Below are 17,640 nucleotides of genomic sequence, written 5' to 3'. Positions count from 1 at the left end.
CTGTGCAAGGGCTATTTGACCAAGAAGGAGAGTGATGGAGTACTGCATCAGATGTCCTGGCCTCCACAATCACCTGACCTCAATCAATTGAGAAGGTTTGGGATGAGTTGGACCGCAGATGAAGGAAAAGGAGCCAACAAGTGCTCAGCATATGTGGGAACACCTTCAAGACTGTTGGAAAAGCATTCCTCATGAAGCTGGTTGAGTGTGCAAAGCTGTTATCAAGGCAAAGGGTGGCTACTTTGAATAATCTAAAATATATTTTGATTTTTTTAACACTTTTTTGGTTACTACATGATTCCATATGTGTTATTTCATAGTTTTGATGTCTTCACTATTATTCTACAATGTAGAAAATAGTCAGAATAAAGAAATGAGTAGGTGTGTCCAAACTTTTTACTGTACATTCTGTTCACAGCGTCAACAAAACTCTCTCTATACTCTTAAGTGTGTTCAGGTGTGTTGGCCACGCCCACTAATGGGCCACACCTGATCTTAATAAGTGCTTGTTTCCATTGAAATAGGGTCTTTTGAATAGACAAAAATTAACAGCTTTGTATGAGTTAAAAAAAAACATGGCATGCTAACTGCATCCTGGTGGCACAGTTGACTAATTCCATGAATAGAAAACAGAAGATTATAGGTTTGAATCTCACTGGCGCTGTGCCACAATAAAAACTAAATGTGTTTGCATGATTAATGCCTCATGAATTTCCATGTGTCCTATCTGTGCTTGGAGTTCAAAACAGTTAAACTACCTATAATTTACGTTCTCAGAACGTTAATAAAACTTTCAGGTAACCATAGTAAAATGTTCTCAGATCCTCTCTGCAACCTAAAAATGTACTTTCCCAGAAGAGACAAAATGTTCACTTCCAGGACCAAAACGTACATTGCCACAACTTCCAAGCAACCAAATGTGCTAGCTGGGTTGTTTTAAAGCATTGTCTGATGTGACAGCCAATGTCTGCTTCGGATCCTTACACACCAATCACTGTTTCATCATGATCCACAAAGATCTAACAATTGAGAACTTTCTTCTTATCTTACATGAGGAAAAGAGAACAATTTTAATACATTCCTGCTACTTCAGTCTCACATGCTATTTTCAGCTACATACTGTACTTAAAACATACTTATTTTTCATAGGTCTAAGCAGTGAGGATACATTCTCCCCAGTTATTCAACTTTGTTCAAACATCAATCAAAATGCAACTGGTGAACTTTTGCACTGTACGCCAGCAGTGCACTCCCCATATCTTCCCTGTCTTATTGATTTGGCAAACATATTGCACTCCTACAAACACACACATAGACATATGCACACTCAGTAACGCCCTGACAGTGTACTTCAGACTGAGAACCCCTGTCTCTCTGGTACCCAGTTTTGCTGTCCATCTTCCTCCTCTTCCTCTCCCAGTCCCGGCCCTAACAGCGGTCATCCTCGTCGGTGTCACACAGGAGCTCGCAGGTGGCCACAGAGCTGGCCTGACCCAGGCGTTTATGGAAGTGTCCGTTGGGGACCTGCCAGTTGTGTCTGAGCTGGGGGGCAGAGCTGATGGTGTTAGCCCGACCCAGACTGGTTGCAATGGCCACCTCGAAGGTCAGAGTCTCCTCCAGGCCTGAGGAGTCTGGGCTGTGGAACTCCTCGTGCAGGGGCAGGTATGGCTCCGAGATGTACCGGTGAGGGGAGGGGTGTGGGTGACTGACCCCTAACCCTGGGTCACTCACCCCTACTACCACCCCCACCCCCAATCCTGCTCCTGCCACCTGGGCTGGCCTCTCCCCTTCCTCCCTCCACAAGGGCTCCTCCGTCTCTCCAGGGGCCTCCTGGGTCCGGGCTCTGCCCTCGCTGACAGCAGGGGGGGAAGGGTGGGCTCGGCATATCAGGGGGGAGTAGGAGATGTGAGGGCGTGGCCGCAATGGCGTCTGGGGGAGCTGTCGACGGCCACAGGGGGTGCTGGACTCAGAGTTAGACGGGCCTGGGCTGCCTGAAGTGTTGCCCTGCAGAGAGAAGAGATCTCACACATAAACCAGGCTTTAATGGTAGTAGAGGCGGTTATTGACAGTTAAAGCCAGGAATGAAATAATAACAGTGTCAGGGCCGTTAAAAGAACACCCACCTGTCTATGGTGGACATGTGCGCGTCCCTCGCTGGGGGAACGGGACTGCTTGCGTTCCTGTGACGGGTCCTGGCCCCGCTCCTCAGAGTTGCAGCGGGACACGTCGGGAGACAGCAGGTGGCGCCGCTCTTTGGAGCGCCCCCGCTCATGATCCACTGGTTCCCTGAGGTTGGACCTGATGCCTGAGAGGCAGGGAGAGAGAGGGGAGCTATGAAGAGGGTCACATACATTATAGTAAACACACAGCTTTCATCAGGGGGCTTCTAAAACTGAGAACCACCAGTGTTCAAATGGAACAGGACCAGTGAATAGACCCTAAGCAATGGCATAGTGAACACATTCCTGCTTTAAACGGAAAAGGAAAGGAGCCATGTAAACTGCAACTGTGTATAAGGTACCTCTGATGTTCCTCTGTCGTGGTCTATACAGACGGTCAGAACTGACCCTCTCCAGAGAGTACTCCTCCTGCCACAGCCCATTCACGCACTGATCACCAATAGTGGAGAAGGAGCGTTTCATCAATGTGCTGCTGTCTGTCCCAACCTACACACACAGATAAACACACATACAGTACACACACACATGCATGTGCAATTGGTTGAGAGAATGTGGGAGGGGAGGAAGTGTGTGGAGTTCTAATCTGAGTTCTGCGCAGAAGACTTTCTCTCATTCACCACACACATTCCATGTTTAATATATGGTATTTACATAGAGCTTTTCAAGGACCCAAAGTCACTTCCAAGCCATATTACCTTGAACTAAAAAGACACCGTTTTGGGAAACCTGGCACACTGACATTTTTGCCACGCAAAGATTAGAAACCATCAAAATATGCCACCCACACTGTCAACAACCATTGAAGGTAACAGTTGAGATCATATGTATCTACTATAGCAACCTAGTAATACCCAATCCTCCACTTCATGGCTGATTGGCTGACTGACTGCTGTATCTATGTCCCTGCACTGCCCCAGTGTTCATCAATCCCTCTGAAGCCGCCACAGAGGCTGTCTGCCTGGGTCCTGTTCTCTCTGAGGCCCCATGGGTAGAGGAGGGGAGGTGAGGGGCTGAACTTTAACAGGTACCTGTGTGTCTACAGCCAGCTGAGGCATAGACGAGGCTCGGATAGAGACTGCCCACCCGGGCACCTTGAGTGTGGCATCCTGCCTGTTAGTAGGGCAAAGGATGCGGTTAAACTCTTTGCGCTCCGGAACCTATATAGTCAGAGAAAGAGGAAGGGGAGAGAAACACAGCAGAGTTCTAATGTGTGAAAACAGACAGAGTTTGCAGCAATGATGTCAGGGGACCAGCAGAGGACTACTGTACCAACACGCCACAAGCAGATGTAGTATGCTGACTGACATACTGTAGAGTGGAGCTATCAATAACGAATAGCCGTACACCCTCTTAACTCAGAGTAAAAGCACTGGCTGAGCACAACGACAGCCAAAGCACTGTCTGTTGGCAGTGTAATGTATTCCTTTTTCACTATTCATTGTGAACCTGTGTGAGTGGTGCCTGTCTGGATTCCTCATAAGTACTGTGGGTTAGAGTACCATTGTCAATGAGGGGCTGACAACCAGGCGGGGCAGAGAGGAGGGGCTGAGGGGAGGAAGGGGGCGGTGTCTACATGCGCAAAAAGGGGTTAAAGCTGGCGCTTGAATAACTGAAAGTCATGAAGCGGAGGAAAGAACCAGTCACATGCATGCAGGCTTAGGAAACCAAAATGCCTCACTCTTCACCAAAGAGTTGAGAAGAGCTGAGAAACCATAACCAAAACATATGTGCAGTATCCTCCAACAGAACTCTGTACAGCTGCTCAAAGAACAGAAGATGTGTGTGGGAGAGCCATATGTCATATAGCTCTGTATGATGACAAAGGTGCCAAATACCGGCACAGTACAGTTAAACCACAAAACCATGAGAGGAGTGCTGAGTCTGACACTAAACCACTAGAGACAAGCCGCCGTCTCCATCTTTGTTCCATTGACACACTTACAGAAAGGCACACACTTTCATGTAGTCAGAGTCACACTTCCCATTGTGCCAAAGCTCAGCAGAATCACGACAATTTTGCAAAGTAAGCATAATATGCATGGTGAAGAAATGATGATGCCATTTCATAGAAATGGGTGCGCAGTGATAATGCCTAAAACAAGGGACAACACCGTGTGGAGTGGACAGCATGGTAAGACATTGCCATGGTGAGGTTGGGAATGACACAGAAGAGGGCAAGGCAGCTTTATCAGCTACTACAATCCAGTACTGCTAGATAGAACTGGCTTTGATTGTGTAGAGTTCATTAGAGTGTGTATTGATAAAAATGTAGGTGTGTGTTTGAATGGCTTTGAGTGTAACGTGAGAGTGTGTATGACGGGGCCTCCCGAGTTGGGCAGCGGTCTTAGGCACTGCATCGCAGTACTTGAGGTTTCGCTACAGACCTGAGCTTGATCCCAGGCTGTGTCACAGCCGGCCGTGACCGGGAGACCCATGAGGCGGCACACAATTGGCCCAGCGTCATCCGGGTGAGGGGAGGGTTTGGCTGGCTGGGATGTCCTTGTCCCATCGCGCTCTAGCGACTCCTTGTGACAGGCCGGGCGCATGAACGCTGACTTCAGTCGCCAGTTGTACATTGTTTCCTCCGACACATTGGTGCGGCTGGCTTCCGGGTTAAGTGAGCAGTGTGTCAAGAAGCAGTGCGGCTTGGCAGGGTCGTGTTTCAGAGGACGCATGGCTCTCGACCTTCGCCTCTCCCGTGCCTGTACGGGAGTTGCAGCGATGGGACAAGACAGTAACTACCAATTGGGGCGAAAAAGGGCTAAAAGTGTGTATGACTCACAGATGAGAAGCTAATCTGTGCTGGGTCTAATAGTTATGATGACAGTCTGATCGTACTGTACACTCTTAGAAAAATTGTTATTCGGCTGTCCCCATAGGAGAACCCTTTAAAGAACCCTTTTTGGTTCCAGGTCAAACCCTTTCCACTGAGGGTTCTACATGGAACCCAAAGGAGTTCTAACTGGAACCAAAAACGGTTTTCCTACGGTGACAGCTAAAGAACCCTTTTGGAACCCTTTTTTTCTACGAATAAGAGTGTAGGGATCAGCAGCAGTGCTTTTTACAATGTTGTTTCAGACAAGAGTTTGATGATGAAGCAGAATACACTGGCACCATTCATCAAACCTCTCGACACAAATCACACCCCACTAGCGTCCGAATACTGCGTACTGATTGGGCTGGGACAGCGACAACTAATTGACTGGACAGTGACACAGTGATGGATAGGGGATTGGATGAGTCAGAGCGAGTCCAGTCAGAAGCTGCCTCTCCTGGGACAAACAGTCTCAATTTCACCCCCCCCCCCCCTCTCTGGATCACAACCACATCCTACCAGACTATAACCCAACCCCATAATATCTCACTGGAGGTTTACCCATCAAAAGTCTAACTACTAATGCATGTGTGTAATACTAAAAACGCAATAATTTCCCCATTAAGTGAGTAACATACTAATACATGCTTTAAAACTGTGTACATGTGGAATTATCTTTAAAGGCATAGTTCACCCAAATTACAAAATAAAATATTGGTTTACTTACCTTGTAAGCAGTCTACGCACATCATGTCCACATCATCTGAAAGTATCTCAAATTGATTCCGAAAAATGCAAAAATCAGTCCCATGACTTGAATGTGATTTGTGCACCAAATGCAAAAATGTTGGAAATAGTGTGAGCCACTGCCAGGGAAACTATACCAAAGCATAGATTGCTGTCATACCTTGTACACTGAACAAAAATATTACTGCAACATGCAACAATTTCAAAGATTTTACTGACTAACAGTTCATATAAGGAAATCAGTCAATAAAAATAAATGAATTATGCCCTGATCTATGGATTTCACATGACTGGGAATACACATATGCATCTGTTGGTCACAGATACCTTAAAAAAAGGTAGGGGCGTGGATCAGAAAACCAGTCAGTATCTGGTGTGACCACCATTTGCTTCATGCAGCATGACACATCTCCTTCGCATAGAGTTGATCAGGCTGTTGATTGTGGCCTGTGGAATGTTGTCCCACTCCTCTTCAATGGCTGTGCGAAGTTGCTTGATATTCGCGGGAACTGGAACACGCTGTCGTACATGTCGATCCAGAGCATCCCAAACATGCTCAACGGGTGACATGTCTGGTGAGTATGCAGGCCATGGAAGAACTGGGACATTTTCAGCTTCCAGGAATTGTGTACAGATCCTTGTGATATGGGGCTGTGCATTATCATGGTGAAACATGAGATGATGACTGCTGATTAATGGCATGACAATAGGCTTCAGGATCTTGTCACGGTATCTTTGTGCATTCAAATTGCCATAGATAAAATGCAATTGTGCTTGTAGCTTATACCTGCCCATACCATAACCCCACCGCCACCATGGGGCACTCAGATCACGTTGACATCAGCAAACCGCTCGCACACAACGCCATGCAAGTGGTCTGCGGTTATGAGGCTGGTTGGACGTACTGCCAAATTCTCTAAAACGACATTGGAGACGGCTGATGGTAGAGAAATGAACATTCAATTCTCTGGCAACAGCTCTGGTGGACATTCCTGCAGTTAGCATGCCAATTGCATGCTCCCTCAAAACTTGCAATTGTATTATGTGACAAAACTGCACATTTTAGGGTGGCCATTTATTGTCCCCAGCACAAGGTGCACCTGTGTAATGATCATGCTGTTTAATCCGCTCCTTGATATGCCACATCTATCAGGTGGATGGATTATCTTGGCAAAGGAGAAATGCTCAGTAACAGGGATGTAAACACATTTGTGCACAACAATTCAGAGAAATAAGCTTTTTGTGAGTATGGAAAATTTCTCTGATCTTTTATTTCAGCTCATGAAACATGAGACCAACACTTGACATGTTGCGTTTTATATTTTTGTTCAATATACATACATTGATTTCCTTAGCAATGTGTAATTTTGGAATTTTGGTGAACTATCCCTTTGATTTGATTTGCTTTGATTAGGGCGTTGAGTGAGTGTGTTTCTGGGGGTGTTACAGTACCTGAGACCTATTCCTTACCAGAGTGTGGAGCCGGTGGTGGTGATAGTGGTGATAGTGGTGGTAGTCCTCCTCTTTATCCTCAAGGTCCTGGGACATGGGCTGCATGAACATCTCCTGGGGGGAGATAGGCCTCAAGGCTACAAACCCTCCTCTGGTCCTGATGGAATGGATAAGAAGACAGACATTCAGAGAGGGATAGGGGATACCTAGTCAGTTGCACAACTGAATGCATTCAACCCAAATGTGTCTTCCGCATTTAACCCAACCCCTCTGAATCAGAGAGGTGCGGGGGCTGCCTTAATCGACGGCGTACGTCATCGGTGCCCGGCATGCCTATCTAGGATGAACACACACATCTATTAATATACCTGTACCCACACGCACACACAGGCTCTGGGACTTTAGGAGTCAAAAAGCATATTTACAGGGCAGATCCAGCGCTGTGGGTCAGAAAGGGTAGGGCTTTGGCACTGCAGAGGATGTCCTGAGGCAGAGTGGACGCGTCCATACGCTGGAACATGGGAGCGTGTTTCTATAGGGGATGAGGATGAAATAGGTCCAGTATGAGAGTATGCAAACAGAGGCCATAGTTTCATACTGTACATAGAGGTAAGTATACCTGCTCCTCCAGCTGTTGCCTGAGCTTCTTGGCTTTGTTCTGCTTGTAGTAGTCCATGATCATCATAGCTGCATAGATCTTCCCAATGGTCATATGATTGGCTGGAAGAATGGCATAATGTCACTCATTTGGAATTCTTTGGAAAGCAAAACTACTATAGCAAATAGTCCAACTACATTGACTAATGCCAGAGGTACTATACATGCTGACTGTCACCTTTGTGGATGGGGACGAGCAGGTCTAGCGTCTTCTGAGAAAGGTGTGGCCAGATGATACTGATCTCCTTCTGTAGGTCTGAATCCATCTGCCCCCTGTCCTCCCCTCCTGGAACCACCACAACAACAACAGCAGATAAAGCATGCAGCAGGTGCACATGGGGGCAGTTGGTTAACAGTGTGTAGAGAAAGTTGAGAAGAACAACAAGTTCAGAGAGTTGTTCATGCTCAGCTATTTTAACATGCTAGCCTGACCTCTGGCTATCTTGACCTCCAGGGCAGTTCGGATCAGGGCCATGAGGGTGGAGGTGAAGTGAACAGACATCTCCTCATCCACGGGCATGTTCATCAGCACCAGCCTCTGAGGGTGTTCATGGAAGGGGGAGCAAAGCAGGAAATATTACTCACTAACCAGGAGACAACATATTGCCAACAAGAGAAGCTCAGTTAACCGTCTATGCCTTACAGTAACATATAAGTCTCATCTACTTGATGGTCTTTTTTCACTGTTCAAGCTAAACTTACAATCGAAGGATTATAAATGCATGTTTTAATAACACAATTCTCTAATAAGAATGACATTGTAACAACAGCCAAGAGACTCACAACACAGCGTGCACAAAGAGGGTAGGTTCATTTCCATTGTACAGTCCATGCACACATATGACAAGACAATGGTAATGGGAAAAAAAGGCAAAGAGGGCAAGGGCAGGAAAGCACATGCGTATAGATAGAGGAAGTAATCAAGCAGCAGTGATTGAGAAAGATTGTTTGACATTCTGACACTGTACAATGTGACTCTATGAAATACATGTTAGCTTTTTGCACCCGTTTCAAAACCGAAGCATTCTTACTGACACTGAAAACCAGTTATTCCACAAACAGCTCTTAAACACACAAAACCTTACTCAGTTAGTTCTCTGCCAAGATGCAAATCAATACAAAACAGACAATGCCAAAGCATAATGCTAATTTATTTTTACTCTATGTATTGTTATCTGCCGATCAAAAAACACCATCGTGGATTCTCTTCCAATTCGACAAGCGACACGTTACGGTACGATAGACAACAGTCATTTTCCACACTTCATTTGGAATTGGCTATATAACACAGAGGGAAAGGTTTTACTTTGCCATCTCCATTGACCAAATGTAGAAACGTTGCCTAGTTGTCTTTGGTCTACCTTATAAGCCACTTTGGAGGGACATTTCTTTCCGAGGCCAAGAGGTGGCGACATATCAGTCAGCATCTCGTACATGTCAGTGTAATGAATACGCCCGCTGGGGAGGAGGCAGGGAGCAGGGCAGATGACAAGGAGGACGAGGAGGAGGAGGAAGGGCAGGGAAGGTATTACCAAGGAATGGAGGAAGAAAAGAATATGAAAAAAGGAAGAGATATCAGAAAGAGGGTTATTCAATGGCATTACACAGAAAGGATTAAATCAGGTTGTGGTATTTCTATGGAGACTTGGCATAGAAAAGAGAGAGAAGAAGAAATCTAAAATCAAAGACCAAAGGAATGACAGCAGGGTCCTCTGTGGATCTGGCAGATACTTACCTGGCATCCTAAACCTGCAACGTTACTGCTGACTATTGTCAGGAAGGGACTTACAGTAGGCCCCACTATAACCCTTCTCATGATTCTACTATAACCAGTCAACTAAATCAGAGGTACCAGATCCAACCAGCCACAGAGTGACAGAGTGTCACATGACTCAGCACACTGGTTTTGTGTAGTTGTTTGTTACACTAAATGTTCCAATAGTTCATTGCTCTGCATCTACAGCATGAAGTGCATAATGATATTGTCTGTATGCTAGAGGAGGAGCCGTCTCTTTGTATCCTGAAGCCATAACCCAGTCATTCTTTGGCCTGGGGCGGAACCAGGGCAGTGCAAGCAGGCCTTAGAGCAGTGCAAGCAGGCCTTAGAGGGGTAGTGAAAATTGTTGGAGAGGAATGGAAGGGAGCAGAGGAAGGGTCCCAACAGGTAGGAGGGGGTTAAGGGATCGAGGGATAGTGGGGAAGTGGTGGGGGAGCCAAACCTTGCAGGCCACGGTGTAGGGGCAGTTCTTTCCAAAGCCCAGGGGAGGGGAAATAGTGCGTACTACTGTGTACATCTCCTTATAGTGAATCCTTCCACTGGAAAGAACATATATTTCTGTAGTTAACAATAAACACAGAGATTCAGCTTTGCTGGAGTTTACTAGAGCTGGATTGCCACCATTGTCCTAACAACAACCTGGAGAGCAGAGCATCAGGACACATCGGACAACAATTAGGCAAATATGCAATACTATTCATATTGTGAAATGTTTTGGACTTGAAGCCCATATGGTGGTATTTGTAAGTAATTGGGTGAAACATTAGAATAACATTAAAATAGTAAATACTTCCTACATATAATGACATGTGTTAGTATGTGTTGTTGGGCCTCTGACTTACCAAGCAGCTCGGTCGTATTCACCCCAGATACGAACAAACTCATCCAGATGATGAGGCCCCAAGATGGAAGAATCCCGGGTGAGGTACTCAAAGTTGTCCATGATCACAGCCACAAACAGATTCAGCATCTGAACAGTGATTAGAGGAGGTCATAGACAAGGTACTACAATAGGTGTGTATGAAAGGGAATATGTATGCATGTAGGTGTCTCCTTCAACTTCTTCCTCTCATTTCTGGTAAGAGACGGTCTCCTAGAGTAGGACTCATAGAGTAGGACAGTAGGACTCTTAGAGTAGGACTCTTACCAGAAATGAGCTGAAGAAGATGAAGGAAACAAAGTAGAAGTAGGCAAACTCAGTTCCACAGTGCTCCTCATGGTCTGACGTTAGAGCTAAGGGGTCTGGCTCACACTTCTGCCCCCCTAAACATGACAGCATGATCTCCTGCCACGACTCCCCCGTGGCACTCCTGCAGGCAGACAGCAGTGTGTTGTTCAGAGACTGAGCCGCCTTAGTTAGCCACTGTGTGACACATGCAGGATATCCTACTGTACCTGAATAGCAACATCAGAGCACCAAAGAAGGTCTTGAAGTTGTTGTGTTGGTTGATGTGAGTCTCCTCATCCAGTCTGATGTTTCCAAAAACCTTGAGGAATATTCAAATCAAATCAAATTGTATGGGTCGTGTACACATACTCCATGCCTATGTTTATAGCGCCAACAGTGCAGTAATACCTAACAATACAAAATAATACACAAATTCCAAATACCGTAATTTCCGGACTATTAAGCGCACCTCAATATAAGCCGCACCCACTGAATTTTTTACAAATTATTATTTTGAACATAAATAAGCCGCACATGTCTATAAGCCGCAGGTGCCTACCGGTACATTGAAACAAATGAACTTTACACAGGCTTTAACGAAACACGGCTTGTAACAAAAATAAATAGGCTTTAACGAAACACGGCTTGTAACAAAAAATTTAAAATTAGCAGTAAGCTTTAGTTGTCTTTTTGCACTGAGTCAATTCCTCACGCTGCTGTTTCCAACGTCTTATCAACGACTCATTAAGACCAAGCTCCCGTGCAGCAGCTCTATTTCCTTTTCCAACAGCCAGATCAATCGCCTTCAACTTGAAAGCTGCATCATATGCATTTCTCTGTGTCTTTGCCATGATGAGGGTGACAAAATGACTACCGTAATCAGAATGATGGGAAGTTTGAGAGCGCTCGATTTAATCTAAACAGTAAACAAAACAGTTGTTTGACCTTAACCCGTTCGGCAATTTCATTGGTCTAATGAAAGCTTCATGTCGCCAAAAAACTGAGCACGTCACAGAATGTGTTTTTTTGGAAAAAAATATTGAAAGCGGGAAAAATCCATATATTAGCCGCGTCATTGTTTAAGCCGCGAGGTTCAAAGCTGGGAAAAAAGTTGCGGCTTATAGTCCGGAATTTACGGTATATATCAGATATATCGGAAAGAGCCATGTCAGAGTCCATAACAAAAATGTAAACGCAACATGTAAAGTGTTGGTCCCATGTTTCATGAGCTGAAATAAATGATTCCAGAATTTTTCCATATGCACAAATTTGTTAACATCCCTGTTACTGAGCATTTCTCCTTTGCCAAGATAATCCATCCACCTGACAGGTGTGGGATATCAAGAATCTGATCAGCATGATCATTACACAGGTGCACCTTGCTCTGGGGCCAATAAAAGGCCACTCTAAAATGTACAGTTTTGTCACAAAACACAATGCCACAGATGTCTAATGTTTTGAGGAAGTGTACAATTGGCATGCTGACTGCAGGAATGTCCACCAGAGCTTTTGCCAGAGAATTGAATGTTAATTTCTTTACCATAAGTTGTTTTAGAGAATTTGTTAGTACGTCTAACCGGCTTCACAACCGCAGACCACTTGTAACCACGCCAGCCCAGGAACTCCACATCCGGCTTCTTCACTTGCGGGATTGTCTGAGACCAGCCACCCGGACAACTGATGAAACTGAGGATTTCTGTGTTTAATAAAGCCCTTTTGTGGGGGAAAATTAAGTTTGATTGGCTGGGTTTGGCTCCCCAGTTGGTGGGCCTGGCTCTCAAGTGGGTGGGCCTATGCAAAATCCATAGATTAGGACCTAATGAATTTATTTCAATTGACCGATTTCGTTATATGAACTGTAACTCAGTAAAATCGTTGAAATTGTTGCATGTTGCGTTTATATTTTTGTTCAGTATATAATGGTGTGTATAGACAGTATGGACAGTATGTCTTGTGCTATATGCAGAACCGACACATTCACACCATGCAATGACGAACCAAGAAAGTGGCAGAATAGATCAAGAGTGTGAGCAACACCTTACCTGCATTCCGATGATTGCATATATGAAGAAGAGCATGGCAATGAGCAGACAGACGTAGGGGAGAGCCTGAAAGAGAAACCCTATGTCATGATAAAGTAACAGTACCAGACGATACACACACACACACACACACACACACACACACACACACCTGGCTTCAGTCTTAAGTGTCTCTTTCCAGTGCTGTACTGTAATGTGAGTGGAGCTGACCTTAAAGGACTGGACAAAGGTCCAGAGCAGGATGCGGATGGTGTAGCCCTGCCTCAACAGCTTGATCAGTCGAGCAGCTCGGAACAGCTTCAGGAAACCCATGTTGAAGGTCTCAATTGACTAAAGGGAGATGAGAGAGACACTAGCACTATGCATACCGTTTATTTACAGTACACTGTATAGAAATGGCAACGCAATCAGCCATTGACTGATATTCAGTCATGTTTTTTTACCTGCAGGTCTACCACTATTTCTGTGATGCTGCCCAAAACCGTGATGAAGTCAAATATATTCCAAGTGTCTCGAAAGTAGTTCTGGAAAAGAGCAGAAAACATCCATACTTCAGTCAGTAGATGTTAGTAGCATTGCACAGAGTATCAGATCATGATGTTATGGGCAGTACAGATGTAGGATCTTGATTTGAGCCAGTTTGCTACAAGAGGAAAATAGCAACAGGAAATGTGAATTATTATGTGGATTATAATTAATGGGCATTTCTGTAGGGGTTGATACATTTTTCGTTAGGGAAAATCAAGTCTGAAATGACAAACTTTAGAAGGCTTTTTAAAATTCAAATACACTACAAGTTTGCATTTCCTGCCATGCAGGAAAAGTCTCAGCAAGAGACTTTTCAAATTAAGATCCTACATCTGTACATTTAAACTGTTTCCTCACCAGAAAGCCAAAGGCCATGATCTTGAGGACACACTCCACAGAGAAGAGCACAGTGAAGGCTGTGTTCAGATGTTTCAGCACAGCCTCGTACACTGGTGGGGCTGAGTAATACTACCACCACATAGGAGAGCGAAGAGAGAGACACCATTAAACACAATTGGAATCACTCCAAATTACTGGGATGCACAGATAACCCCAAATGACACAATGAACCCAAACACACACCATCTTGCTCAACCACCATACAACTATAGAACTATAGCCACAGGTTCATGGCAGATTCCCTCTGATATGTAAATAGCAAAACATTGAGCAGAGCTGAGGCTAAAAGGAGTAATTCATCTGAGTTGTACAGGCAGAGTTAATGAGGGCATGTTAAATACTAGCAGGTGGATATAGATCAATATTTAATAAAGGCTGAGTCATCCTCTGCTCTGTCTGATGGCTCTCTCCCTCTGTCTGACCGAAGGCTTTTTCTCTGAATAAATGAAATGCTCACGGGATGGAAAAAACCCAGACCGTTAGCTAGAGCCCAGCACACAGTAGAGGGACATGCATCTTACAACCCAATCAGCTACAGCAGAGGTGTCAAATTAATTTTGCCACGAGGGCCAAATTCGGTCTTCAACAAGGCCCGGAGGGGCGCACTGAAAATTGGTTATATTTCCTCAGCGTCAAAATCTCGCAAAAGCTAGTCCTCTAGATAATTTGCTAAATATAGTCCCCTCCCCCCGCAGGCCAGATGTTTGACACCCCTGAGCTACAGCAACAGGCTCCATAATACCTTCTGCACCACAGGGACTGCTATTAGGCTTTATAAATGAGATTAGTTCAGCATATGGGTCAGGTTGTACATTAGAGATAATGAACAAGGTGTAAATTAATGTACTGTTTGTACGCAATCATTATCCACACCTTCATCATCAGGACAATGGTGTTGAGCGCAATCATGGCCAGCACGGTGTACTCGAAGGAGGGGGAGACCACAAAGTGCCAGAGGCGGTACTGGAACGTCTGTCTGTTCTGAGGCATGTAGCGGGTCAGGGGTTTGGCACTTATGGCAAAGTCAATGCAAGCCCTCTGTAAGGGAAAACACACAAGAAAGAAAGTTGAAGAACAGTTTGTTGTGCAGGAAATAGCCTGGGATTAAGTACAGTATGTAGCAGCTAGCTCTGGGAAAGTCCTTATATTTTATCCTTGAAGTAGACACAGTGCTATATGGACTGCTGGGAACGTTCTGGTCAGTGTCGGCTGAGGGATACCTGGTGGGAGAGACTTTGTGTCTGGAGGGGAACTCTCACTATTTCTGTATATTTACCAGGTGTTTTCCATGAGCCAGTGTGCTCCTCTACGTAATCACCTGTCAAGTTAAGTCTAAAAGCACAGACGGCGTCATTTTGATGTGTTTGCTACATTCCACCAGCAAACCATATCACTAACACTTACACTGAGCTGGTGTGTTATATGGTATCACTGGAAATTCTACATTTCAAATGGAATGTCTGTTACATTTCGTTTGGTTGAGGATTCTGTGTGTGTGTGTGTGTGTGTGTGTGTGTGTGTGTGTGTGTGTGTGTGTGTGTGTGTGTGTGTGTGTGTGTGTGTGTGTGTGTGTGTGTGTGTGTGTGTGTGTGTATGTGTGTGTGTGTGTGTGTGTTTGTGTGTGTGTGTGTGTGTGTTTGTGACTCCATCACCTCATTCTTCTCCAAGCTGCACTCCTCCATCATCTTGTCTCCCTGCTCCTGGAAGGTGATGATGATGAGAGCCACAAATATGTTGACGAAGAAGAAGGGGAAGACCACAAAGTAGATGACATAGAAGATGGACATCTCCATCCTGTTGCCCTGGCTGGGTCCTCTGTCCTCCTCTGTCACGTCCACAGAGTGCTGCAGGACCCTGGACAGACACACAGACACACAGATCACACTGTGCTCAGCACTGGCCACCCACACTGACATTCTGAAGTATATTTCAGTCTAGCCTATGTACAGTTGTGACATAGCGAATAGTGTGTATGGAGAGAGTGAGACTTACTGTGGCCAGCCCTCCCCAGTGGAGACGGTGAACAAAGTGAGTAGGGCCCAGACTATATTGTCATAGTGAAAGTCATGTCTCCTCCACTCCCTCCTCTTCACCTCCTGCTTGTCTTTCTCATAGTTGATGTAGAAGCCCCTGATAGGACGAGACAGACACACAGTGTACAATGGACATTCAGTGGACAAAGAAACACCAGAAAACATGACAAAACTGTAGGTCTCCAATAGGTCTCCATCCACTTCAACTATGTTAGTGTTCTGTAAGGCCCTATGCTGGCAGCTCAGCAGACACCTACTGGCAGTCCTTCTCTGTGTCTTTGGATCCGTCAGTGCAGTAGAAGAACTTCCCCTTGAACAGCTGCACAGCGATGACAGCGAAAATGAACATGAAGAGCTTGTAGACGATGAGGATGTTGAAGACGTTCTTCAGAGAGGTCACCACACAGTCAAACACTGCCTACACACAGACAGAGGACGACGGATGAGGGAGGGCAATTTAAAAGTCAGACAGTGACTGATATGCTAAAACTGTAGGGGTTTAGTTTTCATCCAGTTACAGATGTAGGATCTTAATTTGATCACCCTGTTGCAGGAGGACATTTAAAACTCGTAGTTTATTTGAGATTTGAAAAGGCTTCTGAAGTTTGTAATTTCCACTTTGAAATTTCAGACCTGATTTTCTCTAACAAAGAATTTATCAACCACTACAAAAAATGTAATTCATTGTAATCCACATAATAATTAACATTTCCTGTTGCTGCAGGATTATTTTCCTGCTGTAGCAAACTGGCTCAAATTAAGATCTTACATCTATAGTGTCTGATTTGTTGAGGTTGACTTCTAACTCAAGTGGTATAAATAGCATACAATTGTCCAAAATGATCCCAAACTGTTGTTGCGACATGACTGACTGGAAGAGGATTGTATTATTCTGTAGATCTTTATTTCACTTTACAGTCCCAGGATAATCAGGTCTATTGATTGCAGTTTTTCTGGTAGCACCTGACTGACTGACGTCCTGGTTCACTCACAGTTTTCAGTCTGACTCATTTCCTCCAGGTTTGACAGAGACACTCTTCCCCACAGCAGAAATTGGATGTGTGAGGTTTGGGAAATCAATTTGTCACTAAATGTTTTCATGATCAAACGCTCAGGTTTATCACCTAATCTTCTCTCACCTGATTCTCTGCTTCATGGAAACCCTCTTGTGGAAACAGGTGTGACTAAATGGATGTAAAGTCATCTCCACCTGTTTAACAGTGGCTTCTGCACTCACCTGATACCATCTTACCACACATACACATTACCTCACCTTTGAACACCTTGATATATCTCGTATGTAGTCTATCCCTCAGACTGTTGACTGGAGCAGGCACGGTTAACATGGGAAGTCATCTCTGAGAAAAGGGTTACCTTGAGTTTCGGTAGTCTCTTGATGGTCTTCAGGGGCCTCAGGACGCGCAGCACCCGAAGAGACTTGATGGTTTTGATGTCCCGTCCTTTATTATTTCTACAAGTAGACACACGTAGAATGAAGAATCTGTTGAACTCACTTTAACACTGAGCTAACCATGTTACTTATTACAGGAGAGGTATTACTGTGCTCTACATTTCTGATTAGAAAGATACATGTCCAGTGCCTTCATAAAGTATTCATACCCCTTGACTTATTACACATGTTGTTTTGTTACAGCCTGAATTCAAAATGTATTTTTCTCACCCATCTACACAAAATACCTCATAATGACCAAGTGAAAACATGTTTTTAGAAATGTTTACTAATTTATTGAAAATGAAACACAGAAATATCTAATTTTACATAACCTCTACAGGATCGGTGTCCCCCGCGCGGGACGGTTGAGCTAACGTGCACTAATGTGA

The 17,640-nt window shown here is 44.8% G+C and overlaps 1 protein-coding gene across 1 annotated transcript; it reads right to left on the bottom strand.

Annotated features, from left to right (window-relative positions):
- Nucleotides 1-354: 354 nt before the first annotated feature.
- LOC106584318 (voltage-dependent R-type calcium channel subunit alpha-1E) lies at nt 355-17,264 on the bottom strand. The gene is made up of 22 exons (XM_045706312.2): nt 17,173-17,264; nt 16,056-16,216; nt 15,758-15,895; nt 15,418-15,619; nt 14,639-14,803; nt 13,724-13,834; nt 13,282-13,362; nt 13,049-13,168; nt 12,839-12,904; nt 11,024-11,115; nt 10,776-10,938; nt 10,471-10,598; nt 10,071-10,167; nt 8,284-8,389; nt 8,030-8,137; nt 7,814-7,914; nt 7,620-7,726; nt 7,213-7,351; nt 3,209-3,337; nt 2,522-2,666; nt 2,124-2,305; nt 355-2,004 (listed from the first exon to the last, which is right to left on the bottom strand). Exons 2-22 carry the CDS (start codon nt 16,145-16,147, stop codon nt 1,429-1,431), a joined length of 3,048 nt encoding a protein of 1,015 aa, XP_045562268.2. The 5' UTR covers nt 16,148-16,216; nt 17,173-17,264; the 3' UTR covers nt 355-1,428.
- Nucleotides 17,265-17,640: the final 376 nt, after the last annotated feature.

The sequence above is a fragment of the Salmo salar genome, chromosome 23 (assembly GCF_965601325.2).
Source record: "Salmo salar chromosome 23, fSalSal1, whole genome shotgun sequence".
NCBI classification, from domain to species: Eukaryota; Metazoa; Chordata; class Actinopteri; order Salmoniformes; family Salmonidae; genus Salmo; species Salmo salar.
The sequence above is the reverse complement of the archived record's forward strand: the minus strand, read 5'-3'. Positions and strand labels throughout refer to the sequence as shown.